Here is a 24,959-nt window from a genome sequence, read left to right as displayed (position 1 = left end):
CAAAGACCGTAGTATTTTAGATAAAAAGCTGAAGATCGCAACAATCGATTTATTAAATGGACTAGTGGTTGATCTGGTCATTGAAAAAGTCCATCGAACAAAATGTAGGTCACCTGTGGCGTTATGTATAGTCGTCCAAAGCCGATTTCTCCCTTGAACGTTTTTGTGTCTTAAATTAACATTACCAAGGCCTATTTCGGTCTACTGCCAAGTTTAACTGCTGCTATAACCGGCATAACCTTATGGTAAATGCGTATAGAATGACACCAGTGTGGTGATTTTGGTAACTGGTCGATTTTACTCTCACCACTACACACATTGAACATTACGTCACAATGAGATTACTGTCGCGACCACATGGGGAATAGCTGATCGATTATGACGTCATAGCACGTGGTCGCTATTTCGCGCAAAAAAATAAAGGCTGGTATTTGATCTACAATGCAGGGGGTGCGGTAACGGAATGGCGCATTAAAGTTTTACAGTCGGACGAATTGTGACGACCTCGCGAAATTTAATTGTCTTTGACGTCACAGCCCTGTCTAGTGTTGCGACGCGCTTCAATTGTGAATCGGGGATCTCCCCGCACGGACCAACGTCAAAGCTGCGCTTGAATTGAAATGCTTGACGTTCTTCTGTATTTTACGACGGTCGATTTTATTTAGGTTACTCCCAGTTGGTAGTGACGCTGTGTCTGTAGTATTTAATGTGTCTCTGGGTGCTCTGGTTGTGGCAGACCCAAGTGTAGGAACTGCTGTTAACATGTAGCTGGCAGTTATGTTTGCAAATGCAATGACGCTTCTTTCAGAAGAGATTAGGAACATCAACCAAACATATTTTACATGATGGTAATGTGTTTTAGGGAAAAGATGGGATCAGCCCTGAAGTGTCTATATTAGGTTAAAGCAGTGGTTCTCAAACTTTTTTATTGTCGGGGCAAATGGTAGTTTATTAAGCGTGTGAGGAAACGCAAAAAAACGGACCTCAGAAAATCACTAAAGATTATTTTCTTGAAAGCTAAAATAGCAATCTTTGGTGGTTTTCTGGGGTCTTGTGCGAGCCCCAAAATAAGTAGTTGGGAGCCGCGTTTTAGAATCACTTGGTTAAAGGGTTAAAATGGGTTTTGGGCCGGAGTGCAACCCAGGGTGTTAAACTTAGTGCCTTTTTAATGACAGAACCGCGTATAGTTTTAAGTTCTGGCAAATATATTTCACCCTGACTTGCATTGTTAAATCTAGAATATCTACCGTATAACATTGTGTACTTTCTATATTAAATGTGCATTGCTGCCAAAGAAGCGGTTTGCTTCAACAAGGACTATCTGTGTGCACAGAGATCCGTCCGGCGATCTGATTGGCCAGGAACTCAGCGTGACATCTTCTCCACGACTACTACAGCAACCGGCTTGCCAACGGAGGAACCGGCTCCCGAAAAACCCAAACGTCTGCCAAAAGTCGCCAAAGACAAGACACCAATGTAAGAACAAATTAGTGTAAACTGTTCAGCTTATATAGAGGCTTCACAAGGAGATTTAGGTCAGTCGTACGGTTTGGAAATGTACATTTGTTACAATATAACCATTTTAAGCTGCAGACAGTGCACATTGTTTCGACCTATAAGATCTTATTAGTACAAGAGATTGCCTGCGAGTTAGTATAGCCGCATTAAAATGTACACTGCACGCAGCGTATCATTTATTGACACGATGCGTTTATATTTATCCGTTTCATATATTAGGAGTATTTAGTTGCTTTGCAATCGGCGTTTATATAAACGTGTTTATTATTTAGGTCTGTGTTTACATTTGGCCTGTTGTTTGTTTTGTCCTAGTTTTTCTCAGAGGTTAAAAGGAACCTTGTGTTTTGATTTCGTAAATGGTTTGCGTTATGTTTAAAAGGTAAACAAACGACATGGACATAACAATGCGCCAATGACTGTTTATGTTTTTGATGATGCCTTTGATGTTATGGTTTTGTGCTAGTTAAAAGAAAAGCTAACAAATTGCAAAATGACGAAGACATGGAAAGCAAACACTTTGTCACAGTTTAGTTCTTTATAATGTTTACAAACCTTGACTGGTTTGTTAAGGCAACTTGTTTTTTATAACCAAGTGGTTAACAACCAATGGAATTTTGTAGCCAAGCGGTTAACAGGGTTCCCGCGGGTATGTAAAACCTGGAAACGTTATGGAATTTAAATTTGTATTTTTAAGGCCTGGAAAAGTTTTGAAAAAAGCCAACTTTTGCAAAAGTCCTTGAAAAAGTATGGAATTCGGCGCCTGTTTTACCCTGAAAATGCCAGTTAAAACTTCAAATTGCCTAATGTTTGTATATTCATTGCAAATATGGTAAATTGGCTACATCTACCAAAGCCTCTTTACTAGTTTTACGATGAGAATTGCTCTATTTTTTCGAATAAGGTTATGGAAATTTGGGTTTTTTTCTTGAAAAGTTTTGGAAAAGTCATGGAATTTATAAACGAAAATTGCGCGGGAACCAATGGAAGGAACCTAATGCTTGAAATACAGATTAATGGTTTTGAAGTAAGGTCTTACGATACAACAATAATGTCATGTTTGTTTGTCGATTTGGATGCTCTAATAAAGGTATAACGGTAAACTAAAGCGGATAACATGTTAAAAATTCCCCTTATCTTTAGCATCGTCTGTGGCATTTAACTCCATTAACATTAACCCCATAGACACGAAACATTGCATAGAGCATAAGTTCATGTCGACACAATACACAACCAATTCATTAGTCCCCTTTCCAAACCCTGTACCTTGGCTAGGACCTCAATCCGTGTTGACTGATAGAGCCGCGACCGCAGGCCATTAGAGACACAGACGCGTGTGGTCCGACACGCAACACTGCGCACGTACGTCACTGTGTTAACGAAGCTCGGGGTAATGGAATTGTAAGATGGGTCGCTGTAGGTTTCTTGTCTCTTCTGTGGTTTGAACTTGATGAATTTTTTTTAATTGTTAAGTCCTCATTTGTGTACCTTAGTGTTATAAAATTGCCAAACAGTGTCATTTAAGTTGCGTCTTTGTGGGTATAATGTTGGTTCTTTTGACTAGTAAAACAAGACCAAGTTTGTTGCACGTCTCATAAACTGCCTGATGAGACGTCGGGTCGCACTAGATGCAAATACGTCGACTTTTTCTACAATTACCACCATACGAATTTTAGGACAAGCCCCAGAAGACATAGTATAAAAAACGAGGAGAGATATAAAGAAAGAGCCTTGGCAGTTCTATCGTAATAATTAAACACTTCAGCGACATAAAAATACCGTCTAAAATGATTTATGTATGAGCAATTAAACTCCACCCGAACACTGTTACGTTTTGTCTGCCCAGTGACGTCGAAATAGCGCAACGCACAGCTGTTTTAAATGCGTAGGCGGGGAATCTCCCGAAATGCATTTTGTGTGCGGAAAGTTTTTGGCTCTCGTCTTGTGATTTCCAGTGCATCAGTTATCTCGCGGGTTAAACTGTTTCTGTGCCGTAATCTCCTATATTTAACCTTTATAGTCAATGCTGTATATGTACATAGGGTCGTATTGTAAATAAGGATCTCAAATTCCAAGTAGCCTACTGTCACGTTATGAGAACGTTACTTAAAGCTGTCAAGAAAAATAACAGGTTTACAAATGGGAACTAAACCTAAAACGAGTGTAGTAAAACGATGAGACTGATGAATAGTAGGGTAATAAGTATATTTTTTTAATATTTTAACTTTAACTCCAACAAATATTTTTGCAATAGTAACCACTAATTCTTACCAGAAGTAATTGTTGCTTTCATCCTGAATTCCCAATCAGACCTTACCAATCAATTAACGATTTGCGTTGTGTATACAGTATTAGGTCATATGCATGTAACCACTAATTCTTACCAGAAGGCATTTTTGCTTTTATCCTCAACTCCAAATCAGACATTTCTAATCAATAAACGATATGCGTTGTGTATATTGGGTCATGTTCCTGTAGCTGACACTTTGCAAGAAAATAGGTTTTCCTTAATTCTTCTTTACATAACCGTGGTTTCTACGGGTTTACTTTAAAGACGGGCGGTTCTATTGAACGTCACAGTCTTGAAATTTTGTTTATGTTACAGAAATTCTCCGTTCGAGTCTCGCGGCAGCAGTCCAACGTGTGATGGGCCGATATCCACTGGGATGGGACGACGAAAAACATTTCCATATATTCCCGGTCACGGTAAGTTGCCAAACACTTGCTAGTGAACTTGGCCAAGCTTTTTTTATGAAAAACCACTTAATACGGTACTGTTAGATCACACAGATTTGGCTGTTGATGTTTTTTTCTGCGTGATTTTTGCTGATTTAAAGTCAGTGTCAGGTAAATGCCGTTGGCCGATGTAGATTTTGAGCCAGCGTTTCACCCTACAAAGGAAAGTAAATTCCGTTTTGTTTAGGTGTGTGCTTTTTTTGTAAAGCTGTCGTCATATTTTATTAGAAATAATAATGTTTTGCAAAATACTGAATAATATTTTGTTTTTTGTAGTGACGCAGTCGTTTTTTGCTCCAAACTCCGTCAACACCGAAAAACGTAAGTTATTCGTTTTTTTATTTGCAAGTAAACCCAAGAAAACAATGTCTTCCCATTATAACAAACACATGTGAAATTGCCAATATGTTTCGTAGCTGTCTTCACAAGAGATGTGTTAGTCAATAAAGCCACAGGCCAAGACGCCAAAAACACCTGCCTTTTAACATCAAGACGCAACAAAGCATGTAGATTAGTCGTACAGTGAATAAACACAAGCCACTGCTAATTGCACTTAATCCCCTTGCCCATACAATAATGAATACATGTTTCTATGGCAACCTTCCACCCCGCATCATCTGTTCCATTCTGTCGATACGCATTCAATCGATTTTCGAATCGACCGGCTTTATATCTACGTAAACAAGATCGACCGTAGAGTTTCTTATCTCTCATTCGCTATGTGTTGTGCTTGATGCCCCGCACCCGTAACGGAATGATAAAGGGTCGATCGTTTTTTGTTGTTCCCATCATTGTCATTAATGTAGGCAACAGCTTCGCGCTCAATCAAATATCGAGAGAAATTGTTTTTAGGCGCTGGCTGCTATTGACAGTAGAGTGCCGATGCAACATATGCCGCTGTTTTTGCTAAACTGATTTTTTTCATTTAGCATTTGTCTGGCAAACAAAATGCTACCTAGGCATATATGCTAGAGTAGCTAAACTAACCCAACACGAGCAGTTTTTTGCCATTTCCGTATGTTAAACATCCGTATGTATATATATATACAGAGCTCGCATCGGCAGGATATGGGAGTTACGACACCGAAGTTCCTACAACCAGAATCTTGGCTGTCAGGTCAAAGTCTGTAAACGAAGCCGACGGTGGAGAAAGAAGCCCCACCGAAATCACCCTTACACCTCCTTCTGACGTAAACGAGGTGCGTACACATGTCAATATACCGCATACAATTTTCATGCAACCATTTTGTGGGATCAATGACTTTGTGTGGCATAATCAAAGCATGTGTTTTTGGGGAAATTGCTTAAAGGTTTCCTATTTCAAAAAGGATAGGTTCATACCACATATTAATGGATGCTATTCAATTCTGTCATATAACTAAACACATTTCTTTAATGTTTCTTAAACAAAGCATTACAAAAGCTAATACTTTATACTGCATCAAGTCTTTTCGGCTTGGGCCATATTGTGCAGTCATGTTAGAGTTAAGGTTTGAACTCGCAACCTTCCACCTTTCACAGCTTCCGTCCGTACTCCCGCCCTTCTGTGAGATCCTAGAGGAGGATGAGCGTTGTCATAGCAACTTGGATGACGACGAAGGTAACCTGCTCTTCGACGATTACCAGGGAGCAGTATTGGAAACCGTGTATAACTGGAACTTCCAAATCTTTGAATTATCTGACCAAACACCCTGCGTGTTAAGCCAGGTATGAAATTACTAATGTAAAAAATAAGAATTTGCTTTTTACGCTTTCTAACTAATAACTAAAGACCAATATATGCGCTGGTTGAAACAGTACACTATATACTACCTTTGACCGTGTTTAAAGTTGCACTTGTTTATGAAGAATGCGCACATAACTTTAGTGTTTTACGTCGTGTACCATCGACAGTATGCTTTTGTTGCATTTTCAATACTGGACAAAAACATCCTTATTCTTCAAAAAAGGCATAAATTAATCTTCTTCTCACAACTTGCTTAGACTGCTGCACGTCATATTAGGCTTTTTTAACACAGCATCTCCCTTTTACAAATTCTGCTGTGCAAATCACAATAAATCCTTTTTCTTGAACCCAATGCCTACAAATTTAGCACGGTAAATAGTATAGTGTATTTCGCACCAGAAGTTTACGTATGATCGTCAAGGGTTGCCTATTTCGATTGCAGATGGCGTTTAAGTTGTTTCAAGATACTGGACTCTTTGACACCTTCAGGATTCCTAAAAAAGAATTTGTCCAATACATGGTGGAGCTAGAGCGTGGCTACCAGCTAATTCCTTGTAAGTAATTCGCAATGTGGTTCTATTGTTTTTTCGCAAGTCGAGTATTCGCTAAATATTACACTAACTCTAATTAGGTTGTGTAAAATACAGATAGCCTGTGTGGAAAAACTACGCGTATAATTTGTACGGCAGACCGTGGTTCTGTGTATATTTGCTGTGTTTGCTGAAGATAAGTTCTGTACTCTTAAGTAATGTTGCTTTTATTCTAGATCACAACCGAATTCATGCAGCTGATGTTTTACACGGCTGTTGGTTTCTTTCCACCCAAGACATCCCTGGATTTCAGGATTACTATCCGCTATTCAGCTCAGATTCCTCTGGTAAGTAAATAGAAAGAAACGTTCGTTTGACGCTGCTACATTTTATACCAAAAAATTAGATCAATGTCGACTTGAGTGTTGTTTACTAAAACATTGCAAATTTGTAACCTTTATCTGCAAATAAAATCTTTACCACGACCGTGTTTCACCACACAAAAATGGGTTTGTAAATTTCATTATCAGTGTTTCCCAAACTAAAAATCGTTTTACGTTTTTTTAGACTCGGACAGTGGTACTGGTACGTCACAGACTCGTCACGTGAACAACATCGGTCACGGTTCGCTGGCTCAGGCCATCCCCGCCCTTGAACTCATGTCACTGTATTTGGCGGCGGCCATGCACGACTACGACCACCCAGGAAGAACCAACGCATTCCTCGTCGAAACTCGCGATCCACTGGTAAGATAGCCACATGACTATGACGTCAACAAGGTACTACGTCAGTACAAAACAAACAACCACGTTGTGCATATTTGTTGCCTTTTTGACCAAAGTATTTTTTTATTCTTTAAGTTTTGTGAAAATCTTATAAAGGGTTTCAAACAAATTCCATTGGAATAAGGACTGATGATGCTATTTATTTCGGTAAAATTGATCTCTCAATACATTGCCTAAAAAAATGCATGGACTTTTCAAGTGTCCTGTAAACTTGATCTGTATTATTTCTCATGGTGTATTTTGGTAAGAACACTATTCAAATTCTCCCTTTCTTTCGTTTTTCCAGGCGATCCTGTACAACGACCGCTCTGTGCTCGAAAACCATCATGCCTCGGCTTCTTGGGAACTTCTCTACTCAAACAAGAACTTCGACTTTCTTCAGAACCTCACAACGGCTGAATGGAAGCGTCTTCGTTTCCTCATAGTCGAGGCGATCCTTGCCACAGACCTCAAGAAGCATTTCGAGATTTTATCTCAGTTTACAGCCAAATCGCAACGTCCCCACCCACCCTCCGAGGATGACAGCGACTCGAATACGCTGAAAAAATCAGGTCAGTTATAACACTCATGCGTTCTATTGCGTTTTAATAGGTTTCGTACTTTGCTATAAATCAGGCAGCTATGAAAGTTGTTTTGTCAAGGTTGTTTTGCCATCAGTGAAGTAAGCTCGGTTTTTGACTCAAGTTTGAAAAACGTATTCTATCTGTTTAAAATCAGGCATGGTGAGGCATGACTTTTCAGCCTGTTACTTCCAACAAACTGGAGTGCCTTACGTTGGCTTTATCAGCTCATACGACCGGTCTCTCATCACTAACTGCACTGATAACCTTTACATGTTGAAACTGTGTACAATTTCTTCTATTATTGTTTTCAGAATTACTGAATGTTTTGTATCGCCAAATTTTTTGCAAATACTTTTTTGTGAGAAAAAAACGTCACATATGTTTAACTTCATTGTGAACGCTTTGTCTTCGCCCTAACTGAATTCTGGCATTTTTTGCCAATGTTATCCTTATAGCAATGCAAATTAAAATGCATAGGGTAAATATAGATTGGAAAAATGACATTTCCGCATGTTGTTTTTCTTCCACTGTTGAAGCAATATCTTGTCATTTAGCTACACAAGGGCGACACTAACTAGCCTAAAATCAAGTCCATTACACTTTTAACATAGTTTGCGTTTCTATTGCCCAACAGGCATCAACTGGTCCGCGGACGAGGACAGGCTGTTGGTTTGTCAGATGGTCATCAAACTGGCTGATATTGGTGGTCCAGCCAAACTGCGAGATCTCCATATAACCTGGACAAAGGCGATTTGCGAAGAGTTTTTTATTCAGGTAAAATTTCCCTCACAACACCCTTTCTCTTGCTGTCAAAGCTTTGATAATATTTTTAACATTTGTAGCTCTCAGTGCTGTTGCCAACGTTTTTGATTCTTTTGTGTCGATGTAATTGTACTAAAATGTCAAAAAAACTTGTTAAATGACGTGGCTAAAACGTTACAATGCTTTAGCAGTACAAAGTATGTACATGTCATTTGGTAGTTTAATTTTTCCCTATTATCCTGAGTGTTGCTTTTCTGTGCGAATAAAATACTCGAATTTGAGAACTATTTGAATCAAAGCGTTTCTAATCGTGACGACACTTTCGTTGCCAGGGTGACAAGGAACGCGAACTGGGGGTGCCAGTCTCACCCTTTATGGACCGGAATAAACCTCAAGTTGCTGAACTGCAACGGACTTTCATCAACAATCTCATTAAACCGATTGTTACTGGAATGCATAAGACTGGGATTTTAGCTGGTGCTGTGGCTGATGAGGGAGGTGAGTAAAAAGTGGTTTCACACAAACACAGAGACATTTATGGTTAATAGGAACCCTAATACCATTTTCTTGTGATTATTCGAAATATTTTCTTTACTATTGATACCCCTCGGTTTTGAACTCAGTTTGCAATTAAACGGAATAAACTTGAATCGTTTGTACCAAGCCTCAGTATTTCCTAACTTTATTTTTCCATCTATCAATTTTTGCCCAATTCCCAACTCTTTTACTCCTTGGTCCCAATATTTGCTAAAAATCGAATTGTGGCATGGCCAAAAAAGTCTTTATGCCACGATAAAAACATGTCGTCTCATAGTATGATGAAAAATCATTGTGGGTCGTTGATAGGCCATGTCCGTAGTAAAGGGCTTTAGGTCGTCATACATATATAAATTTGTAGTGTGCCCCATGTTTTTGCTGGACGTGGTCATCTTACTGTAACTGCAAACAATTGTTAACGAGCATTTTGTCTATAGATGACGCTATGGAAAGCGGACAGTCGCCCAAGAAAAGTCTCCTTTTGGAACAACTTAAAGAAAACCTTAATTTTTGGAAGTCGAACAATTTCACGTCGGGACAGGAAGAAATGGAGGAAGCTTTTAAACTCGCTCTCCCAGTCGATCTCAAACTTCCCAGGTAAAAATAAGCTCAAATAAATGCAGAAACGATGGTTTTAATAACCAGGAAACTTAAAATTTGTAATAATAGCTCGATTCTAACGCTGAACTGTCTGTTTCCTAGACGAGATATGGACCGTTCTCAAACTGCTATAGTCCATCCCCAACCCATTCGACCCCGTTACCGTGCCAGTGGAACTCAAATGGCCAACGAAAATGATGACGTATTCGAATCGCGACTAAACGAGCGGTTACCTGACGTCATTGACACGTCATCGTCGTTTTCGTCACCGATCGCAGAGACAGTCGTCCACCCCAACGCTCTTCAACGTCAAACACACAAATGACCACACTGCCTCTCCGTGCCGCAATGACGTCACGATGATGCAATACAGACGAAGGTGTGGTTCCATGTTACCTATGCTCGGCGCGGGCGGCGCAAGGCAAGAGTGGCCGGAAAGCTGTCAGTAGTTGTTGTATATAGGCGGAAATATGTTTCCTTTATTACTTATTGCTATGTAGGCTCGTTGACGATGCAGTTAATGAACCTCGCACAAAAAGCTCGTTCCAAACAACAACACATTGCGCTGGTTTATTCGCTAATTTCGTTCCTTTTTTCTTACGTTTTTCACTTTCACTTTGTCACCTCGAAAACCCGACATTCCAAAGCGGCACTGGTTAATCTTTTCCAAATGATTATCTATTTCAAGGCAAAAACACTTAGACCAACGCAACACACTTTTTGTCGTTTTGACAGTTAATATGACAATATTTAAATTATAACAAATTATTATTGCAAAGTCTGACGACTTCTTTTCATTGGTCGATATTTTCTCCTATTTCCTAACAAAAGTTTTGTTTCAAGAAAAAAAGCAAAAATAAATTAAAAATTAAACAAATTATAGCTCAACCGTTTTCATAACACCAGACTTGTCTAGAACTGCGTCGCAAAAGCATTCGAAATCTTTTTTCCACTATTATTATATACGTCACAATAGAGCGTGTTCTTATTTTGTTTTATTTCCTTTTCTGGTTTGTTTGTTTGTTTTATTTTTTTGTAAATACACGAATGCGCGCATGCGCTATATCTTCAAAGTAGTGATAATGACGTGGTATTATTATGACGTGACAGTGACGTGTATTGTGATGATGCTGTTGACCAAAATCGTTTTACTTTGTTGACAATACAAAGAAAGTCTTTCCACTTGGTATTTTCCTAAATAGGAAAAGTGATGGTATGTCACCGTAATATTAAAGAGCAGTGGCCACTTGTGGCCTAAAATGCTGGGGGTGTTGTCTGAAGAAATTTTGGCCATTTTGTTTTCAAAACGTCGATACAGTGTTGTATTTTTTAGAAAATATTAACTTGTTAACGAAACAAAATCGAACAGTTGTTACCTATTTGAATCTAAACAATGCAATTCAAACTTAACCAATTTATATCTCGTTTATTCACACTCAAAGAAAAAGTTCTCTTTATCGGTAGAGCTACTAACACTGGAATTTTGCTAGCGCTCGGTCTGGAAATTTCTGTTAGGTGGCGCAACGGAGCATAGGCGTTTATTGTGCTGACTCAGCAATTTGGGCTTGAGGTAAGAATGATTGCTGAGTCAGCACCAGGAACGCCTTTGCTTTGTTGCGCCACCTACCAAACCGGGCGTTAGCTGAGTTCCAGTGTTAGTAGTTCTACCCTCTTTTTCCAGGTACCGTTGAAACCACAGTACACTGTCTGAACTAATTGAAATCATCATACAGTTTGAAATTGTACGTTGTGCAAACAGAAACAAAGAATTATAAGCTTATCACATATAATTCCATCGTTAATATCCAAAGAAATTATGGTGTAGGCCTATTGCAGATCGGAAGTGCATGTACACGATCCGCCAATTGTGCGATAAATAGAAAAAAAATATGGTGGAGATAGCCTACTCGATACCCGGCCACAATTTTGAAATTCGACGCGAATTTTACAAAGGTTTAAACCCCACTTTAATAATTTTACCTTTTTGCGGTTTTGTGGCTCCCAGTGTGTTTTTAAAATGTGAAACTGGTCCGAGTGGCTCTGTGAGTAGTAAAGATTGGCGACCCCTGACCTAGGACATTAGCTTTCTACTTTAACAAAAAAATTAGGTTATTTTTACCAAACAACTAGTAGTGAACAGTCTTATCAGCAGGTTAGTTTTTCTTCAAGTATTCCCAGAATCTCTATGGCAGGGGGTTTCCCAAATTTATTTTGAAACAGCGCTCCCGCCATTTGTGAAATTGATTGTGTACCAAGGTTTGTTTGTAAGCTAGTTGATGAAACACACATCTCCAAGCCAAACAGGTACTGTTCAAAAGAGTACTGTTTAAAAATAATCAGTAAAAACCTTCCATATAAAGGTACACCTAAAATTAAGACAAGCGAAGCAGAACGTTTGAAATGTACTTAAAGGTTAAACTTTATGTCGCAATTGCTGAGCTTTGGAATCGTGACTTTGATATTATTTGTGACTGCGGTTCTGCAATAAGATCGCTATAGCAAACCAGCACTAAAATACGTATGCTAACTCTTTTTATTGCTTTCATGTGGTCCCATCTGGTACTACGCAGTTAAGTAGCATATGGAATTGTGCCCTTATTGATGACGATGCATTATCTAGTCTACGTGTGGGAAACCTTTTTGTTGGTAAAGGCCACATATCAAATTATCGTTTCTCAAAGAAACTGTATTGATATTTTAGACCTGGTGTGTAAAGACTTGGCCTTGTATAAACCTGTTGTAATTTATGGTTATGTCAAACTTTTCACAAACTTCTCAATCAGACCACCAGTCACCCTTTTCCTAAAGTAATGTAATTAATACTGCATGTGCGCAAGTATAACATGAGTGTGAATATTGTGTTTTTATTGTACACACAGTCTCTACCCAGTTGACAATGTTTCTGAAATAACATTTTCACTTTATTGAATAGCAGTAAAATGTTAAGTTTCCACATAATCCAGTTGGTATGTTTGTCTATTGTAATTAGATCTTAAGTACAACGGCATGTTTTTATTTTCTAGAGGTAATCATTTTGAATTGCATGCATACTGTCGGAAGTACTAGGACACATAACAACAGCGGTAAGTTAAGTTTTGTGTCTAGAAATGTACGTAAAAACCATGCTGTTATTTTTTATAAAAAAGTATGAAGTCAATAGGCAATGAAAATGGAAAATAAACAAAATACAATAAAATATAACATACAAGCATTATTCTCCATGGGTTTATTTATAACAGTGGTTCTTGAACTGTTGATCTACTGCTGACTTTTTTAGATCTATGAATGACAATTATATTTGGTAATTAACTTAAACAGGGTTCAAAATGTATGTTGTGTATGCTTACTTTGTATCTACTTAAAAAATAGAATGGTCTATAATATTCTTTTAATTGGGTTGGGTGTCCATGGCTTGAAATGTGTTACGAACAACTGTTGTAAAAGAATGCACATAGAACATGAAATGACAGAGTATTGTTGCTTTGACTTGGATACACATTTGTGCATGAAAATCGAATATACCAATCATCATCAAAGAGTACATTGTTCACCAAATAGAAATCACACATTTACAAAAGAGAAGCAAACCAAATTTAATTGCTTTGTGAAAACTTGAAATGAATAATTTTTTAGTCAAAATGTACCAACACCTTTTTTTCAAAAGCAGATGACCTTATTTTATAACGATTGGGTGCATCAAAATATATGGAAGGGGTACAGTCAAATGGCAAATTTGTATTCATTTCTAACATTTCTTCACAATCTGCAAAAGCTGAAACTATTTCAATGAATAATTCTTCTACCCAACAGTTTTCAAACACAAATTGACACAGTTTCATGCCATGTTTAGCTGCAGCAAGACATTCTTTATATCGATGCAGTGCAATTAAGTTTTCAACAATATTCACAGCAGAAGGAACAGATGTTTCAGAATCTGTTGGCCCCCCAACAGTGACTGCAAAATAAAATGCTGTCTTTGAAAATTTGATTGCTTCTTCATGGTGACCATTTTGTAGCAGCACTGCAGAAGCATTATCATAAAAAATTTTAAGCCATGGGTCATCCTTTAGTTTTTTACGTTTCTCATTAAGTAACTCCATTCGTTTGTAACATTCCATAGCTTTTTTCAACTGTTTTCTTTGCAAAAAGCTTTTAGCTAGTCTGCACAGATGCATTATGTTTGCCTCACCATCTTTTTCCATAATTTGGTTTACTTCTTTGCTTGACATTGTTTGGGTGTAGTTTGCAATTTTGTCTTCAAGTTCTTTAATTTTCTCATGGCATTTTTTAACGATTGTTTTGACAGATTTTGTTTGCTTTATGTAAGAACATAAGTCAAGATGTATGTTCCAGCAAGTTATACTCCCCTCGTATAGTGCACTTTTTTCAAACACTTTACTAATTTGGAGTAACTGATTGTGTCTGATGTCTATATTTGCTGTTACTTTATCACTATTCCAATATGTTTTAAACAAATTCAATGCTTCATATGTTTTTCCTAGCTTTGTCAAACAGTTTGCTTTTGTAATCATGTAGCCGCTATAAGTTTCAGTTAAAAGGTCATTTTTCATGCATTTCCATGATTTTTCAAGAAACCAAATAGCTTCTTTGTATCTTTTAAGGCCATTTAAACTTATTCCAAGTCCCTTAAATGCAAAGTTCAGGGTAACATCTGACTCTTCATCAACACCAAGCCTTATCCTTGTATCTATTAGGTCTTGAAACACTGTTTTTGCCTCTTCATGCATTGCTAAGCGATTTAAACATACACCATAGTGTGACAGAAGTTCAAAATATTCACTTCGGACATTTATTTGCCTTGAGTCATCTTTGACCTCTGAATATGCACGTTTTAGGTACTTGAGTGCTTTTTTGTTGCGTCCAAGTTTTTTGAAACAATCACCCAACCCAATGTTTATGTTGAGCTCATCTGGAACTTTTCCTATTTTAAAGTACTTGTAAAAGTGTACTTTTCTAAAACATTTGAGAGCTTGCTTATATTTACCCAATTCCACCAAACAACGACCACAAACCATTAAAAGAGGAGTAAATCCCATTGTTCCCAGTTGTTGCATTTCAGTAAGGTTTGTTTTGATGACTTTTATGCATCTCTTATATTCTCCCAAACCTCTCAAACAATCTGTGTACCTAATGAGCAAAACCATTTGGCAAGCTGGGTTCTGAAATTTAGGCAACTTGCTACACTCTTTAACAAGTCTTAACGCAAGCCCATATAGCTTTACAGACTGGGCAAGAGTTATTGCCTGTAAAGGATACTCTTTTATTACTGCTAGTTTATGTGTTTTGCCATGAATTCCATTAAAAACAGCAAGTTGTAGTTCTGTTGCAATGTTTAAACAATCCACTATTGCTCTGGGTCCAATAGCTGAAGCCAAATCAATCATACAGGATGGCATTCCACAGTGCATATTTTGATAGAGAATGTCTTTTTGACCTGATGCTTTATCATACATCCTTAATCGCATTTCACCAACTACTGCTATAGTAAATTCTAATTTATTTTCTACTTCCTTGTTTATTACACCATGTCTTAGCAGCTGGTGTGGAATATCAAAGCTGTTGGTACCTGAACAGTTGTTTAAATATCCAAAAGCATGTACAAACAGTGAACAACTTCTGTACACAAACCGTTTGATATCTATTGTGCTGACTGTATCTTTTTCAGTTTTTAGCAATAAAGAATATTGCTCAAAATCATTTGCAATGTTTTGGATTGTATGTATTTTGCTTCTGTTTATTGCTACTTTTCTTTTGACCTTTTGGTGAAACTTTCTGTATACAGCAATATCACCATAAACAAAACATGTCCTAGTCAACATGTCTGCTAAATGATATCCATTTTTCAAATCTTCTTCAGTATCCAAGTACTTCACCATCTCACTGACTGGTTTAATTAGCTCAGTTGTCCATGGTTTTTTCTGTGTCTTTGTTTGTCTTCCCAATGGATTTTTGCTAGCTTGTGGAGCAAATCCATCAGGACTGATTCCACATGGAGTGTATGCGTCGTAAAACCAATCTTCCATATTTGAAAAATTGTTAAGACATGGAATAGCCATAAAACGAAGTACTGTTTCTCCAAGTCTAATCAGAATCATTTGGAAAACAGTTGCAAACCACTTCATGTGCTTCAGAGTACTGTTGTACTTTTTATTGTATTGAATTCTTTCCTCCAAAACTATAATGCTTTCAAAATCGGAATATGGTGTGACTTCATTTTGAGCCAATGAACCCATTCCTACTAAAGCAAACTTACAAGGCGCCTTACCTATTACGTTTGTTGTGTGTTTTGCAATCAGTTTCATAACTTGTGTGTATGTTTCACTGACATAATTTTGTATTTCTTTAATTTCTTTAATTTTTCTCAGCCTGCCTTCTTTCAACTTGGCTTCTGTAAGAGCATCACTGATTGGCTCCACACTTTTAAGGTGCTTGTTAGTAGTTTCGCGAAGCAATGCAATTTTTTCCTTTGTTTCTGAAACTGCATTCTTTACCAATGTATTATCCAATCTTAAAGCACCAGATAAAGTTAAAATGTGCAAACACACTTCATCAAGATCTTGATTAATGTCATCAATGTTATCTGGATGACGGAGCGCTGCTGATGTCATTAAAGCAACACTTTGTATAAGGCTGATCTCATCTGGACTTTTCTTTCTGTACACAAGTCCAAGTTGATGCAAAGTTTTTGCTGATTTTTGTGGGTCTATTTCTTTTCCATTTGTCAAACACTGTTGTTTTAGGACATATGCTAATTCAGTTTCGCATGACATAATGTATTTTCCCTTGCTGGTATCTACAACATGAAAGTTATAACATTAGTCAGATTTAAAAACAAATTATTCCAACACATCTTAAATTAATAAACACACTTGCAAAAGCAAAGTTTTGCACTAAAAGTGTTTTCTAAGAAACATTTTACACCATTAACACACAGCACACATCACACACAGATAGCTAAAGTCCATGTTAGTTTAGTGAAACAACCTTGTTTACTGTCCCATGACGATGTGTAAATGTTTAAAATCAAATAAAGTATGCGATGAAATGCAAGACTTCTACCATGAAAGAAGTTTAAACTGTTTTGGCTTTATTTACTGTATAAAACTGTTCGATATTGCTGATACTTACCCTTGGCTGTAGCCAAATAATGTATTGTACACCCCCCAAAAATGGAATAAACTTATGTAGAAAAATTTCAATAACGGTAATAAGAAATTTTAAAAAATTGACATAAAAATTGCACCCATATACATCATTAGTGTTTTAGGCGGTAGGATTTTTGAAGCTTTGCGCTGTGAATTGTGGCCCCAGCCATGGAATAGGATGTAGTCTGTAAATATAAATTGGCAACATATAGGAAAACCACCTTTTTAGTTTATTTATTGTTTCTAAACCTTTTTCAACTTGAGCCCCACTTTTTTATTAAAATTCCAGTATATTCACGAAATTTACCAACAAAGAACTATTGGCCGGTTAACCAATGTCTGCAATGGTTCTTGGTAACTAATACTGCTGTTGTTGTATTTACACCAATTGAATTGATAGACCAAAACATGTGTTAAACGGCTATATGAATATCAGATCCAGTACTACAGCTAATTTCAATATTTCGCTGTATGTCTGAGGCTAGTTCAGCTACAACAACATAGATTTGCATAGCTCACTTTATGGGCCAGGTTTGGGGAATTCCCTAACATGAAAACTTGATGTTTATGGCAGTGTTTTTTAACCTAGAAGTAGTGGTAAGGGTTGGTCAAGTTGACGTCGTACTTGTTACCACAGAAATATATTTCGCAGAAAATGTTTATACTCTTAAGACTAAGTCCTTGCCTATCTGAGCTACTGCTTGCCTGAGCTTATTCCGTTAAAGAGAACGGCGTTTGAACCTAGTTTATTGAGTTTGTGAGTTATGAGGGAGTAGGAGAGATAGTCTCCGGTATCGTTACAACACATATGAACATGTATAGTGAGAAAGGTGACGATAACTGTACATATGGTAAAAGGTGTTAAATAGCGACAAATGACAATCGAGGTCGAATACTGAAAATGTGACGATGACGAAATAAAACGTTCATGCAATCTCAGTCACTCGTATGATATTATTGCTGCTCCACAGTAGCAAAGCACTTTCGCGCTATTTTTACTTTTTTTGGCATCAAAAAGGAGGTAAAATGAGATTGATTATTTTGATTGGTGGCATACAAAACTAGGTTTTTTCAAGGAGTTTGCGCATTAACTGATATAGAGCGTTAAAAGATATTCCAATTATTGCGGAGTAAAGTTTGGCAGACCAGATATAAGACGTTGATGGGCGTACAGTTCTTTTTTTCTGAGCGGTTGTATTTTAGGCCTTTTCATTATTTTTTTGCAGTTACGCATGCAGTTCCAATGTCACAGTTTGGCTATGAGTGCATCTGTTCATTTACTTTCAGTATCCAATTTTTACCATCAAAACTGTCAATTAATGAGACAAATAAAAACAATTGTTTTTGAAATGCGTATACAATGAATGTATATAACCTCAGCTGGCCACAAGGTGGTGTGGTTCAGCTTCACAAGATTTTTCATGCAACACAAAAATAAGAGGACGGAAAATGTTCACAAACAACGTACACAGTGCGCACATATATTTGTGAAGTTGTAAAACACAGGTTCTCACGTTAAATTAACATCAATTAGCAAAACGAACTGGCCCCTGTGAACGATGTTATATCTGTAGCTCTGAACATTGTGTCAAACAATTTCATAGTTTGGTCGTTTGCCAAAACCAAACCAGCCTGAATTGAAGGTTTAAGATTTTGTTTCGGGTCATCTTGTACTTCATCAACGTTGCTCATTTTTGTCCTGTGGTTGTTGGGTGGTGTATCAACAGGTGTCTGTCTTTCTTCTGAATCCCTCATTACTCTGTAGCGATTTTCAATTTGGTAAAACACAGATGGAGATCGATCATGACGTAGGGATGATTCAACACCAAGTTCGTGTTCACTAACGAAGACCGCAGCTGAGATTTGAATAAACATGCTTTCTCGGGCACAGTTATCATATACCTGCTGACACATCTGTATTCCTCGTAATGCCGAACCCATGCATTCTTTGTAACGTTTCAAAGTTACGAATCTTCCAGCTAAGGACCGGATGGTTTGAACGCTAATTTCACGGTACCACGGAAAAATGACTTTTGTGCTCTCGGCAAAGGCCTTTTTGTGATACACAACACTCTCGTTTTGTATGTCAAGTACGGTTAAGCTATTTCCGATGTCGATTAACAATTTACAAAGATGCAAACTGCCTCCAGCTGGATGCTAATGGTCATTGGTGTATACCTTTAGACCTGAGTTGTTAAGCGCTGGCAGTAATGATTGGATTTCTTTCCAAGGATTGATTGCCTTTTCATGCTTACCCTTGACTAACCAGCATTCAGAAAGTCTATTCAAATGGTGAAATCTAACAATAATATCGTTCTTCACACGGTGTTGGAGTTCTTTGTCCAAACTGTATTGGAACTCGTAATTATTGATCTTATCTTGCAATTCGTTGATTTGCGTTTGGACGTTTCTCATTTGTTTTTGAGCACGTTTTTGTATCAGATATACCTTTTTGTTCTTAACATCACTATGGCAGATACCGCGTGTCTGCAATTAGATTAGACTCTTGAGTGCAGTGAGAACTATTTCATGGCACTTTTGTGCGTTCTCAAATAAAGTAAGCTTGTCAAAAAGAGCGTGGAATGTTTTATGTAGCTTTTCTAGACAGCGTACTTTGACAACCAAGTAGTGGAATGAAGAATCCATGATGACTTTATTGAGCTCGGTCTCGCATCTCCAAGCCCTTTCCAGCATCTCGAGCGCTTCATCGCATCTTCCTCTTTGTAGTAAGCTGTTGCTGATGTGAAACAAGCAGAACCTGGACAAGTTATCAGTTTCTTCGTTGACATACTGTTTTCGGCGGCTGGACAGTATTTCTTCCAGTACGCCTTTTCCTTTTTCATATTCACCTAATGCGTTAAGGCAAAAGCCGTAATGCATATTTACGTGTGCGTCTGAAAATGCATCAAAATGATCATTCAACAACATTTCCTGCTTTGCTACTTTTAGGTATTTAAATGCTTTTTGAAACCTATGGAGGCGTTGAAAACAATTGCCTGTTTGGAGATATATTTCATATCTGTGCAACCCACGACAACCACGATAGCTGTGGTGGAGAAGTCTCCTGTACCAGGCAAGCGCTTTTTTATATCGTTTGCTTTCATACAGGCAGCGAGCAAGATCGAATAGTAAAATGCAGATATCGCATTGTTTCTCCTGTGGAAGTGGAAGAAATAACGAAAGATGACTTTTGATGGTTTTTGCAGCTTTCTCATACTGCTGAGACCCTCTTAAGCCATCGACGTAAAAGAAAAAGCACGCTCGCCAATGTGGAAGATTTGTTTTGGATAATACATTAAGACATAAAATGTATTTTGCCGTGTACTCGTAGAGTTTTAGGCAATGCGCTGCTTTTGCCCTTACTGGTCCGTTTATTTCAAGTTTAAAGTTCTTTTTGCTTAGTCCCTGACGCTGAATTGTTATATTCTGCTGGAGAAATTCTCGGAAGGCATCACCTTTTGTAATACAGTCGATAACAGCTTCGATTCCAATGTCCAAAGTAAACTCTTTCATGATATTTGCTTCATTATCGAAATGCTTTTGCATCCTAAAGTCATTTTGACCTAACGTATGGATGTACGCTCTTAGGCGTATCTCGCAACACACTGCAAGCATGAACTGTAGCTGTGCGTGCATTTTCTCATCGATGCTGCCTTTCTGGAGCAAGTCATCAACAGTAGAAAAACCTGTGGCGGAATGAAACCCATAAAGGTGACCCAATCCATCCACGAAAAGTGTGGCGCTTCTGTAGATAACACGTTTTACATCAAACTTGTCACTCATGCTCGATCTATCTAGTTTGAATGTTTGTATGCTTTCTACGAGCTGTTGACGATGCTTAGCTGTCAAATCTTGACGTTGTCCCAACCTTTCAATAATTTTTTTCGAAAATTTGATAAACTGATTCAAACCCAAACACAAAACAAGTTTTGGTCAACATGTCTGCTAAATTATATCCATTTTTCAAATCTGCTGCAGTGTCCAAGTACTTCACCATCTCACTGACTGGTTTGATTAGCTCAGTTGTCCACGGCTTCTTCTGTGTATTTGTTTGTCTTCCCAATGGATTCTTGCTAGCTTGTGGAACAAATCCATCAGGACTGATTCCACATGGAGTGTAATGGATTGTTGAGACATGGAATAGCCAAGAAGCGAAGAATGGTTTCACCCAAACGAACAAGTATCATTTGAAAAACAGTCGCAAACCACCTAAAATACTCCAAGATATGATTGTACTGATCTTGTTTCTGAATTCCTTCTTCTAAAACAATAATGCTTTCAAAATCAGAATAAGGAGTTACTTCTTTTCTGGCTAATGAACCCATTCCCACCAAAGCAAATTTGGAAGGTGGCTTTCCTATTATGTAAACAGTGTGTCTTGCGATAAGTCTCATTATGTCTGTGTATGCTGTAGTAACATAATCTTGTATTTCTCGGACTTGCGTAATTCTATGCCATTTTGCTACATGTTGGTTGTCGTTTGGAGAGTCTGGAAGGGGTTGCAGCCTTTCAAGTTTGCGTTTTGTGTTTTCGCGAAGCAGCTTAACTTTTTCTTTGGTTTCAGTTACAGCTTCACTTACTAGTTTTGCTTCTGAGTTTTCGGCATTAGCTAACTTTAAAATATGAAAACATACGTCATCAAGGTCCTTCTTAATCTCCTCCACATTATCTGGCTGCCGTAACACAGCTGATGTCATTAAAGCAACACTTTGAATGAGACTGATTTTATCTGGACTTTTCTCTTTGTACGCAAGTCCCAACTGACGCAAAATTTTCGCAGATTTCTGTGGGTTTATTTCTTTTCCATGGAGACATTGTTGTTTCAACCGTTTTACTAGCCGTTCACTATCCATATACTTTGTGTTTAAACTTCCACAAAGTTGGGGCAATCTGTAAGACAGGCACAAAAGGTGAAATAATCAAGGGTTTATAAAGTAATCTAACCCTTTTCGTCGACGGGTACCAAGTCTGAACTCTTGTGTGTACATAAGTTTGTCAGACTACCGAAGCAAAGAAACGATTGCGTTGTTAGCCTGAGAAATATAACCTACGTTTTATGTAAATAACAATCCGCGGACGTTTTAGACAAAAGCCAAATTTACAATTTCAAATCCTGGCTGTTGCCTGTGCCTTCCTGATCCACGCCACACCTGAAACCTGATGTCACTCTTTGCTGTGTTGGCTGAAGTTACGCAAACACTTCACTAACTTGGACAAATACATTCCGGCGAACAAGCCAGAGGCGTGTTCCACTTGGCTTGGCAGCAAAGAGACGGTATGGTACGGTTGACTGCCAAAGAATTGTAAAAGAGCTACGTCGCAAAGGGAAGAAATGTTTTTGTGTTTTAAGTTCGTTAAATCATTCGTCCTTAGATTGGTGAGATATGCTTTACTATGTTGATTTTGTTTTAAAAGATTGGTTAAACATTTGCTAGTGCTCTTGATCACCTAACACAAAGTGGAGAAGTAACTGCATATTGTAAAAAACACACATCAACAAACTACCAAGCTTAATTTAACTGCGACCCAAAAAACTTTTTTGCATTAATTCTAGACCATTAAAAGAGTTGATTTTGAGCGATGAGTCCCCTAATGCGACGCAATGGACTTGTGAAAACGTTGTGTGTCATAAAGCCAATTTTATTTTCATACTAGAACTTTATGTACTTGAAGTACTTTTAAACAAAAAAGGCGTATTTTTTAAGTATTTTTTTTTCAAGACACCATTACATTTACTGTGACGTCTATTGTTTCATTAGTCATCTTGAGCATCCAAGCGCCGTTCTTCTTCCCACTCTTCATGTTGCTGCTGTGCAAGATCATTGCGATAGTCTATTTCATCTTGGCCATCGTAAACATCCTGTTCATCTAGCGCATCCAAGCGCCGTTCTTCTTCCCGCTCTTCAAGTTGCTGCTGTGCAAGATCATTGCGATAGTCTATTTCATCTTGGCCATCGTAAACATCCTGTTCATCTAGCGCATCCAAGCGCCGTTCTTCTTCCCGCTCTTCAAGTTGCTGCTGTGCAAGATCATTGCGATAGTCTATTTCATCTTGATCATCGTAAACATCCTGTTCATCTAGCGCATCCAAGCGCCGTTCTTCTTCCCACTCTTCATGTTGCTGCTGTGCAAGATCATTGCGATAGTCTATTTCATCTTGATCATCGTAAACATCCCGTTCATCTTGATCATCGCAATAGTCGTCACGGTCATCATAATAGTGATGTACGTGAACGATTTTTATGGAACAGGAACCAATGAAGTTGGTTTTGTTAGTTGGTTGGTGGCGTCTTTAAATGGCTGAGTGAAATTGTTTAGAGTGGTTAAATGTTGTGTTTCGAAAACTAATGGAGATGGTTTAATGGTTTGTTGCAACTGTTTCTCGTCCTGGAATTCAGCATAATTTCCTTTCAATATTTCCACAACTGGAAAAAAAGCATATTTTATAATATGGATGAATCCTCCCATAAACTATACTAATTTGAGTTAAGAATCGAGCATTATGCTTGTGAAGTTTACATGAGTTAACTTACTTTCTTTTGTAATTGGGCGCAAATCGGGGTTTCCATTCCAACATTTTTCCATTATATCAGTTAATTCAAGAAAAATAGTGCGATCCTTTTCCTTGGTAAGCAGTTGACCAACTTTGCCCACAACTTTTTCATCAGGTCGTACTCCCATGGCAATTCTTATCATGAGCATGTGAACAGGAAGTGTATGACCTTCAAAGATAGTTTGCCTTGTCACGATCTCATATAAAACCATCCCGTAGCTGCATTGTAAATTTGTATTGTATTTTATAAAATTCGTGAAGAAAAGCAGAAAGAGGTGTACCTGTAAATATCAATTGCTGGGTTTGTCTGTCCTGTTTGCAGGTATTCTGGCGCAGCATACAACACAGTGCATTGGCCAGTTGTAGACATGTTGAGCGTTGTTGATTCCAATCCCGAAGCTTTAATGATGTTTACAGCCCCGAAGTCGGCTAATTTGATGTCTAAACTATTCGTCAGTAAAATGTTTTCGGACTTCAAATCCCCGTGACAAAACGTTTTGTCTTTGTAATTATGAAGGTACGACAAAGCTGAAATAATCTGTTTAGCAAATCGGTGCCTCAGTTGCCATTCGATCTCAACCTTCATGTTTTTAAGATGTCCCTGCAGCGTCCCACCGTCAACGTATTCAAGAATGATAGCCACCTCGTTATTCCAACTTGTACTTCCGTGTAATTTTACGATGTTTTGATGATCAATTCTCACCAACGCGTTTGCCTCTCTTTTCACACTGGAAAAACAAGTTGGGTTTTGTTTCCACCAAAACTGTGTTGCGTAGTATGTCTCTTCTGCTTTTTTGTTTAACCTATTTATGCTGTCAGTATATGTGACTAATTCTTACCTTTCCACACGTGTTGAAATTTGGTTTGTATCTCCAGTCACAGAAACACACTTTGCCACAATTTTTCCGAGTTCACGATGCAGACAAACACGGACTGCTCCGAAGTTTCCACATCCTATGTAATCTGTTTTGTCGAAACTCGTATGAAATTCATCGACGTTATATTTCTGAAGCTTCGACGAAAAACAGCATCCCTGTGTAGAGCAAATGCTCATGGATAAAATGCCTATCTTTTCCATGCATTTGTAATTTACCAACTTACTGGTTTCGCAGCCATTGATTGGTACTTTGATTTGTACAGTATTGTCAGTCAAACAGAAAACACATAGGCTATGAAAGTCGGAATCAAAGTTTTAAAAAAAGTAAAAGTACCGAATCTAATAATATCCAATAAAAGTACTGAATCCAATAAAAACAGTCAATCAGATCCTGGCATAAATAACTTGGGCGTCGTATCGAGGTCTAAGAAAACAAGATAAGGTGTTATATAAGCTAACACTCTAACAAAAGTATATGAAAGTTACTGCAACTGACTTTTGCAACTTACGCACTTTAACTTCTGACAAAAATGCTTAGTGAACATTTTTGATGTGTAAGTACTTCACCCAAGCAAAAGCGCGTAACCAGATCCTGGTACACCAAGCATA

The 24,959-nt window shown here is 37.9% G+C and overlaps 2 protein-coding genes across 2 annotated transcripts in view; one reads left to right on the top strand and one right to left on the bottom strand.

Moving 5' to 3' along the window:
* The window catches only part of LOC145237294 (cGMP-inhibited 3',5'-cyclic phosphodiesterase 3A-like), a 49,132-nt gene extending 38,196 nt beyond the window's left edge, over nucleotides 1-10,936 (top strand). Inside the window, exons 8-20 of the mRNA XM_080100098.1 lie at nucleotides 1,334-1,476; nucleotides 4,121-4,221; nucleotides 4,528-4,572; nucleotides 5,302-5,450; nucleotides 5,773-5,958; nucleotides 6,420-6,531; nucleotides 6,744-6,854; nucleotides 7,075-7,253; nucleotides 7,579-7,843; nucleotides 8,490-8,629; nucleotides 8,950-9,115; nucleotides 9,592-9,751; nucleotides 9,857-10,936. Coding sequence (XP_079956224.1) covers nucleotides 1,334-1,476; nucleotides 4,121-4,221; nucleotides 4,528-4,572; nucleotides 5,302-5,450; nucleotides 5,773-5,958; nucleotides 6,420-6,531; nucleotides 6,744-6,854; nucleotides 7,075-7,253; nucleotides 7,579-7,843; nucleotides 8,490-8,629; nucleotides 8,950-9,115; nucleotides 9,592-9,751; nucleotides 9,857-10,079 — 1,980 coding nt within the window. The 3' untranslated portion in view covers nucleotides 10,080-10,936. The remainder of the gene's footprint in view (nucleotides 1-1,333; nucleotides 1,477-4,120; nucleotides 4,222-4,527; nucleotides 4,573-5,301; nucleotides 5,451-5,772; nucleotides 5,959-6,419; nucleotides 6,532-6,743; nucleotides 6,855-7,074; nucleotides 7,254-7,578; nucleotides 7,844-8,489; nucleotides 8,630-8,949; nucleotides 9,116-9,591; nucleotides 9,752-9,856) is intronic.
* Nucleotides 10,937-22,675: 11,739 nt separating this feature from the next.
* Nucleotides 22,676-24,589, bottom strand: LOC145237744 (uncharacterized). The gene is made up of 5 exons (XM_080100716.1): nucleotides 24,575-24,589; nucleotides 24,364-24,506; nucleotides 23,755-24,285; nucleotides 23,454-23,692; nucleotides 22,676-23,103 (listed from the first exon to the last, which is right to left on the bottom strand). Exons 1-5 carry the CDS (start codon nucleotides 24,587-24,589, stop codon nucleotides 22,676-22,678), a joined length of 1,356 nt encoding a protein of 451 aa, XP_079956842.1.
* Nucleotides 24,590-24,959: the final 370 nt, after the last annotated feature.

The sequence above is a fragment of the Phallusia mammillata genome, chromosome 7, assembly GCF_965637545.1.
Source record: "Phallusia mammillata chromosome 7, kaPhaMamm4.hap1.1, whole genome shotgun sequence".
Taxonomy (NCBI): Eukaryota; Metazoa; Chordata; class Ascidiacea; order Phlebobranchia; family Ascidiidae; genus Phallusia; species Phallusia mammillata.
This window is presented reverse-complemented; position numbering and strand designations above follow the sequence as displayed.